The sequence below is a fragment of the Takifugu rubripes genome, chromosome 13 (assembly GCF_901000725.2).
Source record: "Takifugu rubripes chromosome 13, fTakRub1.2, whole genome shotgun sequence".
NCBI classification, from domain to species: domain Eukaryota; kingdom Metazoa; phylum Chordata; class Actinopteri; order Tetraodontiformes; family Tetraodontidae; genus Takifugu; species Takifugu rubripes.
In genome coordinates, this window is record NC_042297.1 from 18,006,282 (window position 1) to 18,021,196 (window position 14,915).

At 45.7% G+C, this 14,915-nt stretch overlaps 1 protein-coding gene across 3 annotated transcripts in view; it reads left to right on the forward strand.

Annotated features, from left to right (window-relative positions):
* The window catches only part of syt7b (synaptotagmin VIIb), a 57,829-nt gene that overhangs the window by 22,747 nt on the left and 20,167 nt on the right, over positions 1-14,915 (forward strand). For 2 of the 3 annotated variants that reach the window (XM_029845928.1, XM_029845929.1), the window contains exons 2-5: positions 3,512-3,615; positions 10,140-10,219; positions 10,677-10,811; positions 13,305-13,505. In XM_029845928.1, the coding sequence (XP_029701788.1) occupies positions 3,512-3,615; positions 10,140-10,219; positions 10,677-10,811; positions 13,305-13,505 (520 nt within the window). The remainder of the gene's footprint in view (positions 1-3,511; positions 3,616-10,139; positions 10,220-10,676; positions 10,812-13,304; positions 13,506-14,915) is intronic. The other variant, XM_029845930.1, reaches the window with a different exon arrangement.

The window sequence follows — 14,915 nt, forward strand, 5'->3', positions numbered from 1 at the left end:
AAAACAGCGCTGATTCTGGGGGCCTCCTGCTGCATTCACACCAGGAGGGGAGCAAACAGAGCACACATGGACGAGTACAGCGGGAGGAAGGCGGGGGGAGAGGGGGAGAGAGAGGGGAGGGGGGGGGAGAGAGAGGTCAAGTTTAGAGAGAGAGGGGGGGGAGAGGGGGGAGAGAGAGGTCCACTTTAGAGAGAGAGGGGGAGAGAGAGAGGTCCACTTTAGAGAGAGAGGGGGGGAGAGAGAGAGGTCCACTTTAGAGAGGGGGGGGAGGTCCACTTTAGAGAGAGAGGGGAGGAGAGAGAGAGGTCCACTTTAAAGAGAGAGGGGGGGGGGGGTGCAACAAATGCCATGCGTGGTTATATTGTTACATAGTTTTCTCCTTTATTTCCCAAGGTATCGGTTCCATGCCTTAGATTTTCCTTGATTTAAAGGTTCTGTTAACATGTTTATGAGACTATTTCAGGTTTTCTATGACGAGTTGTGGCGATCTGTCAACATCTGCATTTACATTCAAACAAAAGCTACAGATGAATAATCAAAGAAACCTTTTCAGGGACCCACCTGCGTCGTTTTACGCCTTTTTGTCCACGTCTACTGTGTATTACGTGACGGTGAAAGACTGAAGGAAGGAAGCCTTCCGCACTGTCAGAGTCTTGTTGCAGTTTTTGCTTTCTCACAAAGCTGCAAACGGAAGTCACAAACTGATATTAAACAGTGGTATTTGTGTCTTCAAAGAGAAACCTGGACGGGTATTTCTGTTTTTGGATTCGGAGTGAGCTTTTAAGGCCTTAGTGGCCATGTTGGAACTGTGGGCTGGTTCCTAATTATCAAAGACCAAAATAGCATCAGCACCAGAAATAATAAGTGCAATATTTTAAAAAAAATCTCAATTTTTTTTCAGTGTTTTTAAGGTTATGTCTTTAAAACAGGGCTTGAGCGTGGAAAATCTCGCCACACAGCATATTCAGTATATCGGTGATGCCTTTTATTTATCGAGTTGATTAAACACTGGTGAAATCTTTTTACTCTGCAGCTCAGACGTAAACATGAGAGAGGCAAAATGTCCTTCATTCATGGTTTATATTATTCAACACTAACTTTCCTTCAACTCAAACTTTGACTTTGAATATTTTATCCAAATCAATGTTTTATTGAGGGGAAAACGATTCCCAGCACTGTTTACGCGCTGAGACGGCTCAGCCAGCCGGTGAAGGTGGAGGGAGGGCAGCAGGCCCCGTACCATATAATACTGAGCCATCCTTTCCCAGCGATCTCCTCCAGCTTCTCCGCGGCTGGATCCAGGTCTGGATGGAAATGTTTCGTGTCCTTGTCCCCAGGTCCCAGGGGTCCTCCGTGGCCTCGATGGGAAGCAAAGTTTTGAACTCGTCCTGTTTTAGCTTTTTTAAACACAAGTTTTTTTTCTTGTTGACAGAGTTTTACAGCTTTTCAGAGGACAACCGCAACAAATGTACCCAGCTAGATCATAGATTTCAATATAGAATTTATTTTTTTTACTGCGGTTTCACAATGATGTGGCCGTCTACGGCGCAGTATTGTTGTAAATTCCTCCAACACCTTGAATAATAGATGTGAGATTTGGTAAGAAATGGAGGACAGATGCAGGGAGAGAGAGAGAAGAGCAGCTTGGCAGCAGGGAGGAATATACGTTACAAAGAGAGTAGAGAATAATGCCACAGCCCAGCTTGACCCGACGTTACACAAATTACGGTAAAACCCAGTTATGACAGACTTTAGGAAAGGCAAAGAGAGGGAAGCTGCTCTGCCAGTCGGCTGGTTACACTCAAAGCCGCAGGAGGTGCTCAGCATGGGGACAAACGCAGCACAGCAGGTTGCATCTGGGGGCCATCTCCAAACCTTTTACCAACAAATATTACATTAGTAACGCTCTAAACTGGGTCACTGTCACACTCAGACCTGTAGGATTGCTCAAACTTCCAATTCACCCTTTATCATGAAGAATATAGACAACAACCCCCCCCCAACACCAAATTTAGCTTATTTAGCTTAACTTCTTTAGCAGCAAAGATCATGTACATGATAAAACATCATCAGGACATCGTGGCTCGTGAGAGTAAGCCCAGCCCTGTTTCAATCATCGTCCATCTAACATACAACATCAAGATGAATGAACTCAATCCTCAATTCAACGACGACCTTCTTAATGTGACTAAATCACTTTCCAATTAGCTGTGTGTATTAAATGATCCAGATGGTGGATTCTTCATCCTCTGATCTCCTCCATCAGTCGTGTGACTGATCTTCCTCAACAGGAAGTGAAGCAAATGACTGAGTACGGAGCCAAGCGGCGGTAGATTTTCATGGTGACTAAAAGAAGTTTTAGTGACAGATCCATCAACTCATCTCTTCAAAACCACATCCCAAAACATCTGAAGGCATTTTGTTTAGTCAGCTACTATAGCAGCACAATCCAGGCTAACACAACCATGTAAAATTGGCATGTGTGTGTGTGTGTGTGTGTGTGTGTGTGTGTGTGTGTGTGTGTGTGTCTGTGCACAGCATGTGAACTTCGCTCCAGGATGGTGTTGTAGCTCTTTTAGAGCAGAGTTTTTCCTTATGTTTACTTTTTTTTTAGAAGCATTATGCAAAACTGGATTGATTTTAGGGAAACGTGGGTGAGGGATCCAAGAAGAACCCATTAAGAAACCTTTATTAGTTAGTTTTGGCAGCGTTTTGAGCCCTGAGTGCTTCTAGAAATCTAAAGGAGGGAGTAGAAAGGGAACAAAGCACAAAGCGTCAAAGGTAAAATCAGCAAAGAATTGCACCATTGTCGGAAAAAACGATGTTAACAAGATTTCTTTTACGTTTTTTTTTGTTTGTTTATCATTTTTGGTGTTTTTTAAGCCCTTTGTGTGTGTGTGTGTGTGTGTGTGTGTGTGTGTGTGGGAATGACAATAAACCGATGGTGACGAGCACATTATGTCTCTTTCAAATACACAGTTGAGACGCTCGACAGTCGTAGCTCAGCGTTAACACGAGTCGACTGAGAGTCAGATCTGTCACATACGTGAAATATGACTGACCTGCACTCCTGACAGGCATTAATCAGAAGAAACAGACACGGGGAAGCGAAGGCCCTGGAAGTTCACACCTTTTTTTACTGAGACGTGAGCAAACAAGATGTGAGACCGAAGAGAGAAAAAAAAAAAGCTGTTAATTGTGAGGCTCCTGGCCCCTGGTGTTATATCTGTCTGACACGTGTGCTTCCATTGGGACATGCAGAGAACATGAGCGTGGCGCTGGCTCAGGGCCTTTCTGTCATTTCTCCTTACTCTGGCTGCTACTTTCCTCTGGATGGCTCGCTGATGACAGGGAGGATAAGGATGAATGCTGAGAGGAGGGAAATAAGGACGGGGTGCAGATTACAGGGTGCCGCTGTTGATTACACCTATATAGGCCCCTAAATGGGGAGTTGTGCGGTGCTTTGTGTGGATCCGAACTAACACTGCCCTCTGTGTGTCTCTCTCCTCAGGCTCGGTGTCTCTCAGCGTGTTCCTGGTGTCTGTTGCGTCCGTCGTGTGCGCTGTTTGGCTGGTCGCTCTGTGTGGCGTCTGCACCTGGTGCCAGCGCAAGATGGTAAGATACATTGCATTTCCACGCCTTGAAGTGTGCACGTTTGACACAAGCTGCAGTACGTTTCAAATAACATCTTAGTGATTCCAACAGCTGCCGACCAAAGGAAGACATGAATGCTAAAGGATGCACGCGAATTCCCTCACTTCTAAAGGGGGTTGCAATGATAATAATCAGTATCTTCTGTGTGTAGGCGGGAAAAATGGGAATAAAATGCTCAAGACAAGCAAAACGCACTAGTAAAGGATCGAAAAACATGTATATATATATAGCAGAGCTAATAATTAGCATAGTTAGTAGCACCCCCAGGGCTCATCCTCATGGATGGTCATTTTTAATCCTCGAGTAAAAGTCCATAATCATAACGTTAGTTTCAAACCCCACTGAAGACCAAACAACGCACATCTAAACCGCTAATGTCGCTAAAGAGTCCAGCGACGTGACGATGTTGTTATTTGAGGGGATCCAAAGTTGCATCGTCGACTCTGTCATTGTAGAAACTGTTGCCTTCAGGGATCAAGCTAAGACTTTATTTTTCGAGTTGTTTTATATTTCTCCAATGCCGAACTCTCCTTTCTTTGCCCACACATTCTTGTGGTGCTGCAAGGAGAGCAGAGTGGGCAACCTCGACTTTCTGTCCGACCCTGCGACCTTGAATCAAGCGCATGTTGTGAACAACCCTTGCTTTGTTGTTGTACTGCCTTTTTTTTGTCTAAATTTCTTTTTTTCCGCGTGTTTGGCCGTGACTGCAAACACGATTAGAGACCTTTGCGCTCCCTGCAAACAGCGACTTTGTGCTGCACGAGTTTTGTGCATCACGGCCGACCGCCCGCAGCCTTCAGCGCCACCATATTGATTTCTACAGTAAGGCCTGTAATGATTTTGACGATGGCACGCTTCTCTTCATTGCCGATCACGGGACACGTGCCGACGATCGAGACTGAAGTGCAAAAATGTCACAAATGGGGCCGATTACCAGGAGGACTCTGCCATTTCACACAAAAGCACCATTTAAGTGAAACGAGACCATATAAATGTTGTGGTCAAGGGACACAAATGGCAATTTTAGGAATATTTGGTTTCTTTGCCATGAAAAATGTTGGCTTTTCTGCCATTTTTGGTCTTTTGTGCATGGGTTTTGCAGTATTTAATATGGGACGCCACCACTGATTCCATAGCAGCCACATGCATTCAGGAGGCAAGACAGCCTCCGTCCTGACGTCTGATTCCACCAATCTGACACGTTTCATCTGTTTCAATCATCTGAATCCAGAACCTCTGACATTTCTTGAGGGAATCTCCAGCCAAAGCCTAATTGGATCTCCCTGATCTTGAATGTTATCCGTTAGAAGATGTTGCACCTCATCTGAAAGGTTGAAGAGGGGAACAGGATCTTCTAAGGAGACAGCAAAATCCTATCGCCCTGGGCCACACCTCGCCCACGTCACCTTTTAGGTGAACCTGACTGACATCAATGCTCCTTCTTCCTCTACAGTCTTTTTCACTTGATATTAAGTCGCAATTTTTTCCTTTTCTTCTTCTGTGGTCTTTAAAAGATTTTCAAGATACTGATTATAGATAATGGTCCTCCATTTTCATTCATATTTTCCAGGAATTTTCCGGGGATTACTGTTAAAATAAAGCAGATATGCAATCTCTGCTACGTCTGAGGGTTTAGCAGCAGCGACAGAGATATTCAGATGATAATTGGTTCAGAGATTTTAACTTTCTCTCTCCAGATTAGGCCATAAGAGTCTAAATATGATCACGGGCTGCTTAGAATCAAATTTCTGTTATTAATTTAGATTATTAAACCCCCTGACCCAGGCAGACAAATCCATTTCCTCCGTCTACCTCGGCGTTATCAACGTCTCTGTCTTTGTTTCTTCCTTCCTCCTTTATAGTCAGGTCTGGATCGTATTTGTCTTTATCTTTATGTCCGCGTCTGAACGTAACTGATTTTTTTTTCCACCCAAGACCTCCAGAGATCCCGTTCCTTTCTATAGTATTATAATGTCTTTTGTAAAGGTCAAATAACTACGAACAACAACGCGCGGCGACCTGGGACATAACAAAAAACACGGGTTTGCAATGGGCCCGAACAAACCCGCTAGCTTATAGCGTCCAGAGTGTTTGAACAGTCAGTGTTGAACATGTGTTGAAGCGCTGTGAAATGGCCGATTCACCTGCGTGAGAACAAACACAGCTGTTGAGCGCGCTGTTGTTGTTGGCGTCCAACGCCAACAGAGCCGGCGCATCGACCACCCGCCGCCTCTACCTGGCCGCTAACGAGTGCAGGAGGGAGCGTTGATCCATTGCACATAACCCGGGTTGTTCACTTTCCTCTGAGGATACGCCGCAGCAATTATGCTTTGTACAAAAATAGAGTGAGATATTTTAGGGGGATGGATTCTCAAGATAAGAAAATCTTTATGTGTGTATTTGTGCGTGAATACACACATAAAAAGGCAAAGGTAAATGAATTTACTGCAACACCAGAAGAGTTGAGGCTGTTTGGAGGAGTTCACGGGCCATTTGGTAATGGTGGAGGGGGTCCAGGGGGGGGAGAAGAGAGTGGTGGTGGTTAGTGTGTGAGTAAAATGATGACAAAATAAAATCTGGGACCTCCAAGCTTGGAAAAGGCAAATATAATCTCCCCTCCATGTCACCAGAGCATCTCGGTCTCGTTTTCTCACCTGCCCCTCCATTCACTGCTGGTGTTACTCCCCCCCCTCCCACCCCTCAGCTCTCCCTGGAGATTCTCACATCCTCCCACACACTCTCTCCACTTCATACCTTCTCCACCTGCTCCTCTTCAGCCTCCTCAAGATTTTATGATTCCCTTGAAAGATAGATGAGCTGCACTCGATAGCGCGCTCCCCACTCTAGAAATCTATCTTTCTGGTCCTACAGTCTTGTGCACAGCGTGTTTGCAGTTGCAGTTTGATGGATGGAAGTAGGTTAGCGATGGATGCTTTGTTCTTGTTGAAGATGTCTGCGTCCGGCTGGACGGGTGATAAATAACGGCGCTCCATGAAGTGGTCACCAGTCTGCAAGATGCAAAACTGGGGGGTTTCAGATGAATAAATCAAGGTTCATAGCAGAATCTGGACTAATTCAGTTAGTAATTAATATGTTTTTAGACTGTTGATGGTCAGGATCTTTGGTTTTAAAGGTAGCTGGTAGGTTTTGTTCTGTTCTGTAGTTCATTAGGTTTGGTTCCATCTCAAGTTTCTCGTTCTGTTTTCTTTGTACGTTCTGTCTTACGTGTTCTCCCTCCCTCATCACCTGCCTGATAATCTCATTGTCCTCTATCTGGGTCCAATTGTCTCCTATATAGAGGTCTTCTTTGTCCTCAAATCTGTGCCAGACCTTCTGGCCATTGTACTGTGGTCCTGCCTTGTCCTGTTCCTCAGTCTGCTCAATTGACTCGAAGTGATCTTTTATTTTCTTCATCTGAGGTGTCCAGTTAAGGGTTTCTTGAGGAGCTTCTTCGTCTGCTCGCTTCCATCAACTCATGTGTTTCTAATTTATATTATAACTGTAGATTTACTGGAAAAGCTATGTCCCTACCCACAACTGTGGTCTGGAATTTTGGATCATGACCGAAAGAAGAAGATGCTGGATACAGGCAGCCAAGAGGAGTGACCTCTGCAGGGTGGCGGGGCGCTCCTTTAGAGATCCTGTGAAGCGCTCTGCCACCCTGGAGGAACTCAGAGGGGAGCTGCAGTAGCCGGGGTCAGCTGAGGAGGCTCGGGCATCTGTAGTGGATGCCCTCTGCGCGCTTCTGTGGGGAGGTGTCCCATTGGGAGAAGACTCCAGGGAGGATGACCTGGAATCCTCCCTGAAGAGCTGGAGGAAGTGTCCAGGGAGAGGGAGGTCTGGGTGGACCTGCTCAGACTGCTGCCCCGTGACCCGGCACCATTTAAGGACAAAAAGCTAGCCACATATGCTAGATGTAGCTAATTAGAAAGTGGCAGAAGACTGGAGAATAGCGCTGACAAGGGGCCTTAATAGGATTCTTTTTTTATGTGCAGCTTCCCAAACTAGTCACAGAGAACCAAATAAACAGAATCAAACAACAGTTTCTCCCACTGTTTAACTTCACAACACCGGATTGCATCATTTTATCGTCATCGTCGGCGCTCCTGCTCTTCTTTTGTCTCGCGCTGTTTGCAGGCGCGTTGCTGAAATGCGTCAGCCCCAAGGTAGAGGGAAGGTCTTGAGCTGACACTTCAAAGAGAGACGTAATAAATGAGGACACGGTGGTGTTTGACTCTTCTTTCATCAATCTCCGGTCAGCCGCTGCTTATTCCTAATCCAAGTCATCGGGGACAGGCAGTAAAACACCCTGAGCAGGTCGTCAGTCCAAGACAGGGCACACAGTCGACTTGTGTCTCTACTTTTTCGTCCTCAGTTGTTCAGCTCAGTTGTTACTGGCAGCGTTCGGAGCGGAGACGTGTGTGGGATTCATAATTGAGATGACTCCATGCTTCGTCCAAACCTGACATATGGGATTAAGTCTCCGAGGTTGCTGGGGTAAATCATTTTCTGCAGCAACAGATGGCGAGTCGCTGAAAAGTTCCAAACGGAATCAAGTCCAACGTGTCGGCGACAAAACTCCTGCGAAGTCCCATCGTGGTACAGCACGCTGACACGTGCGCAGAGGGTCTTCAGTGAGCAGATTTGGCCTCTGTGCTCTTCATGGTTGTGAGGCTACCATGAGAAACCATTATGTAAGAGAGGGTCTTTGTGACTGAGCCCAGCGTTCTCCGCCTCAAGAGTTTAATAAATACAGCGTTCAATAAAATAGAAGGGTCACTAACTCTGTGTACTTATAAAGCACAATCCATTAAGTTAGAGGCGTTAGCAAGCGAGAAAAAGTTAGCGGGTTTCTATATTTCAAGAAAACTTTAGGAATTTCTGCTGTCTGAAGTTTTTGGTGTCTGACCTGAGAATATTTACAGTGTCTTCTCTTCTCCTCTGGGCTTATGTTTTTTTTAAGTGAAACCATGTTGTTTTCATTATAATTTCCTACGGCTGGTGTTGACCTCTCTGCAGTGGGTATGTTCTGCGGAGCGTTGTCACAAAATGCACGATAAATATTAGTACCATCAAGATTTTGAGGCAATAAAGGCAAGACCATATGAACATATATGTATCTGACACAACAAACAAACCTACAAATGTACTTTGAATAATGTAACACAACAAAATGAGGATGAAACTGAAAATTCAGCACAAGTTGAATGACATTCTCAGGAACACAGATGAGTGTGTGTGTGTGCGTGCGTGTGTGCGTGCGTGTGTGTGTGTGTGTCCTGTAGAATGTTACTGTGGTAAACTGCAACATGAGGTGATGCTTCACCACACAAGAAAAGGCTCCACAATGGGCCTCGAGATCTCCTCACGCGGTCATTAAAACACACCTGTGTCCATCATCCATAACATACGCCTGCCCATACATGCCCCCCCCCCCCCGCGGCCCGCTGGAGCCACAACGGTGACATCAGCCAGCCGCATGTGTCCGCCTGGCTGGTCTCACGCCACCTTAGAGGTGCAGATGCTGGATGTGGAGGTCCTGGGCTGGTGCGGTTGCACGGGGGCTAGGTTGTGAAGCCGGTGGGACGTCCTGCCAAACTCTCTGGTAGAGGTGTGATAGTAGAGAAATGAACACTCACAACAGGCATCAGCTCTGGTGGACGTTCCTGCAGTCAGCAGGACGATCACAAACTTGGGGGAGCCTGTGAACTGTGGCTGTGCTGTGTGATAACACCTACTGTGGGCAGCCTGAGGCTCACGATGAGGTGGCTGGAGTGTCCCTGCTGAGGAGAAGTGCTCAATATCACAGGTTTACACAGATTTGTGAACAACATTTTGAGAAGAATAAGCCTTTTTTGCATATAGTTTAAATGATTGCTTTATTTTTTTATGGAATAAATGTAATTCTTGTGCATGCCTTGCCGCATGTGTTACATTTGTGTTGATGCTATTATAGTTTGTGGGGTGAAATGGAGTAGCTGCATAGAACCCGAGCGCAAACCTCACACAAGTCCTTAAATGAGATTTGAAATGTACTCTAGCTCTGATCACATGGAGGCAGGGAGGAAAAATGTCAACGAGGCTTTTGCAACATGTTTTTGTAAAAGAACAATGCCGGAGATCCGGATGGGAAGCGGAAGAAACAGCAGGTTGAATGGTGCTCCTTTCCTTTTTGTGGAGACAAGTTAGTAGATGCCAGCGTGTGCCTTCGCATCTCATTGTTCTTCAGCGGTCTCGTCACATTCTGATCTTCAGAAGCTGGCGGCGGTCCTGGCATTAACCCAGTTGCTGCTCCTCGCCCATTTGTCTTATTTTACTACACGACGGAGCCCCTTTTCTTTACAGAAAGAGGCTATAATGAGCACTTGAGTCACAAAAATGACTTTGTAAACAATGAGCTAGACATGACTGTAACAACCATCTGTCCTTTTGTTGTGTATGTGTGTGTGTGCGTGCGCACGTGTGTCTTGTCATCTCCTCTGCAGGGGAAAAGGAATAAGCCCGGGGTGGAGGCGGCCAGCTCTCCAGATTCTGTGAGAGTTCGGGGGGAAAATAAAGCCATCAAGTAAGTGTCAGAAGTGGTTTAGGCGGAGGGATACGAAAATGATCCATGATGTGATGATAATATCACATTTTAGCAGCTGCTTTCCAATCAGGTCTCCGGCGTATTTTCCGAAGGTTATCTTCTAGCACCCCCTACATGGTCTGAGCTGTGCGCTATTGACACGGCGCTCTCCAGACAGCGTGATGCAGTGCACACACTTCGCATTCATCACGGCGGATAAAAGGCCGGGGGGAAAGTTGTTTGTATCGTATTTCTGTAAATTCAGGTTTGTGTTACAGGTAAATGAAATATAAAGCTGCATCTACAAAAATCACAGAAGAAACACGACAACGTGGAACGTGAACCAATCCAAACTGAGGAAAAAGAGGAAAATGTTATCCTGGCTTAATCGTATTAGGTCTCTTTTATTGTTGCCATCCTCTCTCTCTCTCTCTCTCTCTCTCTCTCTCTCTCTCAGTGATCTAGACAGAGACTTCTGGAATAACAACGACAGCAGCAACGTCCAGCAGAGGTGGAGCTCCTACCCACCGAAGGAGTTCCTCTTAAACATGTCCCCTTACGCCCCCTACGGAGACCCTCGCCTCACGCCCAAGTGAGTGTCTGTCACTGCCAGTCAGGCTCTTCTCCATCTGTGGTCGGAGCTTATTTTGCAAAACCGCCTCAATTCCACAGGGCGCAGTTGGCGTCATAAAATCCAAACACTCTATTATGATCACCATAAAGATCCGACCCTCACGGAGATTTTAGCTGCTGACTACTCACGACATACTCACCGCGTGGTGACACCAACACATGTGGAATCCTTAAGGGCAGCAGAGAGCCTCATTTTAAAACGGCGCCCAGCAACATCTTAGAGCAGAAGTGTCCTCTCATTCCTGGTAATCCTCACGGTTTAGCTTTCGGCCACGTCCACGGTGAGTTGGTGTTTGGTATGCGCTGCTGGCCACTCAGGACCTGATAGAGATGTGCAGCGGCAGCTTTCAGTGTTGCTGCCTTTCTCAGGACCGACTGGCCTAACACGGATACAAATGAGGTTCATTTCCGGCTGCGTTCATGTGTATTAGCGACCGTAAATCGTATATCTGGAGCCAGAACAGCTGTTAATCACTGCTGTGTCGTTACGATGTGGAGGGGGCACTTAGTTGCTACAGTTTCTAGTTTCATTGGTGATGTTTTACTCTTTATGTTCTATGGGAATTTTCCTGATTATTATAAAGGGGACAGTTGGTCGGTGTGCTTCTGGGAGAGTCAAGATTAAATAATTGAGTACGTTGGTGACCTAAACTGAACCAATCCGGCACAACAATTAGCGGCTGAATCAAATGCCCTCAAAAGCGATTTTGTTGCTAATTAGGCAGAATGAAAGATCAGATTAGAAGGTTCAGCCCAGATGTGCGAGTATCCTCTCGCTCTTAATTCCACGATTGAGAAGCTAAAACACGGGGATACAGGGATGTAGATGTCTGGGCCTAAAGATCTTTGCAGATTTCTTTTCCTGTGCAACACCAATAAGTGTAAAGGGCAGAAGTAAACGGACCAGCACCTGGATCAATCACAGCTTTTGCCCTTACTGATTTAGGTGAATGTATTATTCTTCAGAATAATAATCTAAGCATATTTTCCTGTTCTGCTCGGCTGGTCTTTGGTTGCTTTCCTCTTGTCGGATGTGGGATACATTAAAGTCCTACTCTGGTCAACTGCTCCTTAATATCTCTGCTGCAGTCTAGACGAAGCTCAGCATCTGTCTGGTAAATAAGGGAATCTGTTTAGTCTTATTCTCTTTAATTGCTGTGCTGCGGCGCTGAATTAAATGGAGTCGGCGTTACCGTGACAGCGTGTTTTATCAAAATAAAAATTCTGGAGCTGAATGCGAGAGGTACTTGATTGCAGATCACCGAGACCCAACCATCAAAATAATGACTTTTTAATCACATTTCCAACTCAGAAGCAATCCAAAGTGCTCTCCAAAAGGTGTATGAATACATCAGAACATTAAAAACTTCATTAACTTAATTAAAATTGGCCCACCCCCGGATGAAGAGAGGAAAACACTTGTGTGTGCATATTTGTGTTTGCGCGCAGCTTCCAATGCTTCTGCTGCTGGTGCATAAGAGGGTGGACGCGTCCCATCGGTGTTTAAAGGCTTTTCTGGTGTCTGCAGCTGCGTGCTGTGGTGTTTGTCAAGAGTCAATAAAAACACAAGTCCAAATCATGTTTCTGTGAGCCGAGATTTGCTGGATTTACAGGAAGGAAAGCACAAAACAAAAAAACCAAGAGTTTTCTACTGGGAAATGTTTCTTCATAAAAGTATTAGATGAATGTCACGGGCTGCAGGTGAGATGCTGCGAGATTACAGAAACATTATTGTTCTATTATCATTTCCTGCATCTGCAGGTTAAACTTTGAAGATGATGTATTGGTATCATTACCGAGCCATTATGCCAAAGAAAATGATCTTTTTGTCTGCTGTGTGGTGCGTGCACGGGACAGACCTACACACTCACTCATACTTCTCACAAAAAAACCTGCTTCAGTTCACTTTTGCACAAAGTAACGCTGACATTCAGATTAGGCCAGGTTAAGATGCTCTCCGGCTTCCTGTTTACAAGGTAACCAGCATAATAATGTGTACCAGTAACAAGTACAGAGTGAGTTAACTGGTAATATTCAGGTACTCCTGTGCCTGTAAACATGCACAATGAAAACGTTTCCTCCTTTGTTAGCATTTGACAGGATAAAATTGGTTTAGGCGGTGAACTGAAGTGAGCATCTGTTGCATCTGTTGCAGGAAAAAGTTTTCTTGTTCTAATTTAGGTGTCAACTGCAGGGTTTTATTGCCTCCAAGGGCAGACGAGACCTCCTTGCTGCTGGTTTTGGTGTACACTGGACACTCGTGGTGGCTTGATCCAAAGCCTTGACGGTGTCTTTTTCCACCTCTGTGACAAATTTTACTAACTTCTTTATTTTGCTGTCCGACCTGTACGTCTGTCTCGTCCTCTGTCCACCGCGTTCTCTCTCTCTCTCTCTTCTTTTGCCCGTGCGTCCGCGTTTCTTTGTTTCTGGTCGGCCTCACTGTGTCTATCAGCGGGGCTGCGGATAAGGGTGGGCAGGGCGGCGCTGGGCCTTCTCCAGGGGCCAGTGACGGCGGGGGTGGTGCTTGCTCTGGGGCTGGGGCAGGGCCCAGCCGCAGCGACAGCGTTCGCAGCATGGTGACGGGGGGCAGCAAGGCCGGGCGGTGGCAGACAATCCAGAGCCACATGCATGCTGGAGGCCTGCGCTTCAGCAAGTGAGTGGCGCATGGTGACGCATGAGGGTCTACACTGGGCACGACGACAGCATGGTGTGGAGTTTGGAGGAAAGTCTGTATGTTGAAAAGTGTATGCTTGAAGACGGTCATGCTGTAAGTAGAGCAGAAAATAATGGAAAGCAGGGCCGCTGCTTTGCATAAATGGAAACAGCTAAAGCTCTTTGTCACTGCCGCAGGGAAAAAAACAGGTCAACCCAAATGATTCACAACATGTAGCATGAGAGAAGACCGCCAGCTCGCTGCGGAAAAGTCTGTGGAAATGTCTCGGTTACCCACATTTATTCCACAGGATGTAATAACTAATAATAATGCTACATTTTATTTATAATTCCATTTCAAAAGCCACAAGGACGTTGAGTAAAATGAACACAATATGAAGCAAAGGCAAGAACCAAGCACATTAGCCGCCAAAAAGGTGTCAGTTTTTGATAAGAAGTTGAAGGTACAGGCCTGTGTTACCCCAGTAGTCAGACCAGAGCAAAAATCCCAGTTTAACAGAACAAAAGATGGCATATACATGCTGATGACGACAATTTAAAACCCTGAAGAACTGAGAGATTCCATGATTGTGTTGGCCAGTTTTAAAAAAAAAACCATCAACTAAACTTGAAACTAACAAACTTGTCTTTACAGTCACCCTACAGTTTTAGCAACCAGTAAGTGTGGAACCGTTGGACAGCAGAACGGTGGCTGTCAGTCTGTGTCTGAATCTCATGCACGAGCAGATGTTTTCGTAAATACTCCGAGTGGCTTTAACAACATCATAATTGGACGCATGGCAAAATTTCAGCCTTCCTTCTGTCACTCCCGTCACTCCTCTCTCTGCCTCCCGTTGTATCCCTCTATTTAGCTTCACCTGTATTCCCATTTCTACTCTGGAATTGGTTTCTATTTTAGGCATCACCCCCCCAACCCACCTCCTCCTCTCACTCCCCAATCTCTTTTTTCCTCTGTCTGTAATTTTTCTCCCCCTTTTTTTCAGTCTCCTTGTTTTTCCACCCTCTTCAATTTTCTTTAATTACAAAATCATTCAAGGTTTATAGTCATCCTAATTGACACTCAGGCAGCAACAAATGTGAAAATAACCCTCTTAAGTCAATAATAGGATCCAGACAATAAGGATCGTTCCTCCTCAGAGCATGTGGATGTGACTGTACAGACAGGAGACCACTGGAGCGTGCCCAGCGCTCCAAAGTGCAACAGTCCAAAAGCACGGAACCTCCTTGCTTCGACATCAATAAATAAATTCACTCATGAATAAATGATTTGCTGACTGTCCAGCTGGATGGTATATTTGCATATAACTGTCCACCTTAACTCCAGATTTCTTGTTTTGCTCCGTTAATTGCAGCCCACTCTGCTGTGTTTCATGTGTCCCGGGGATGAATA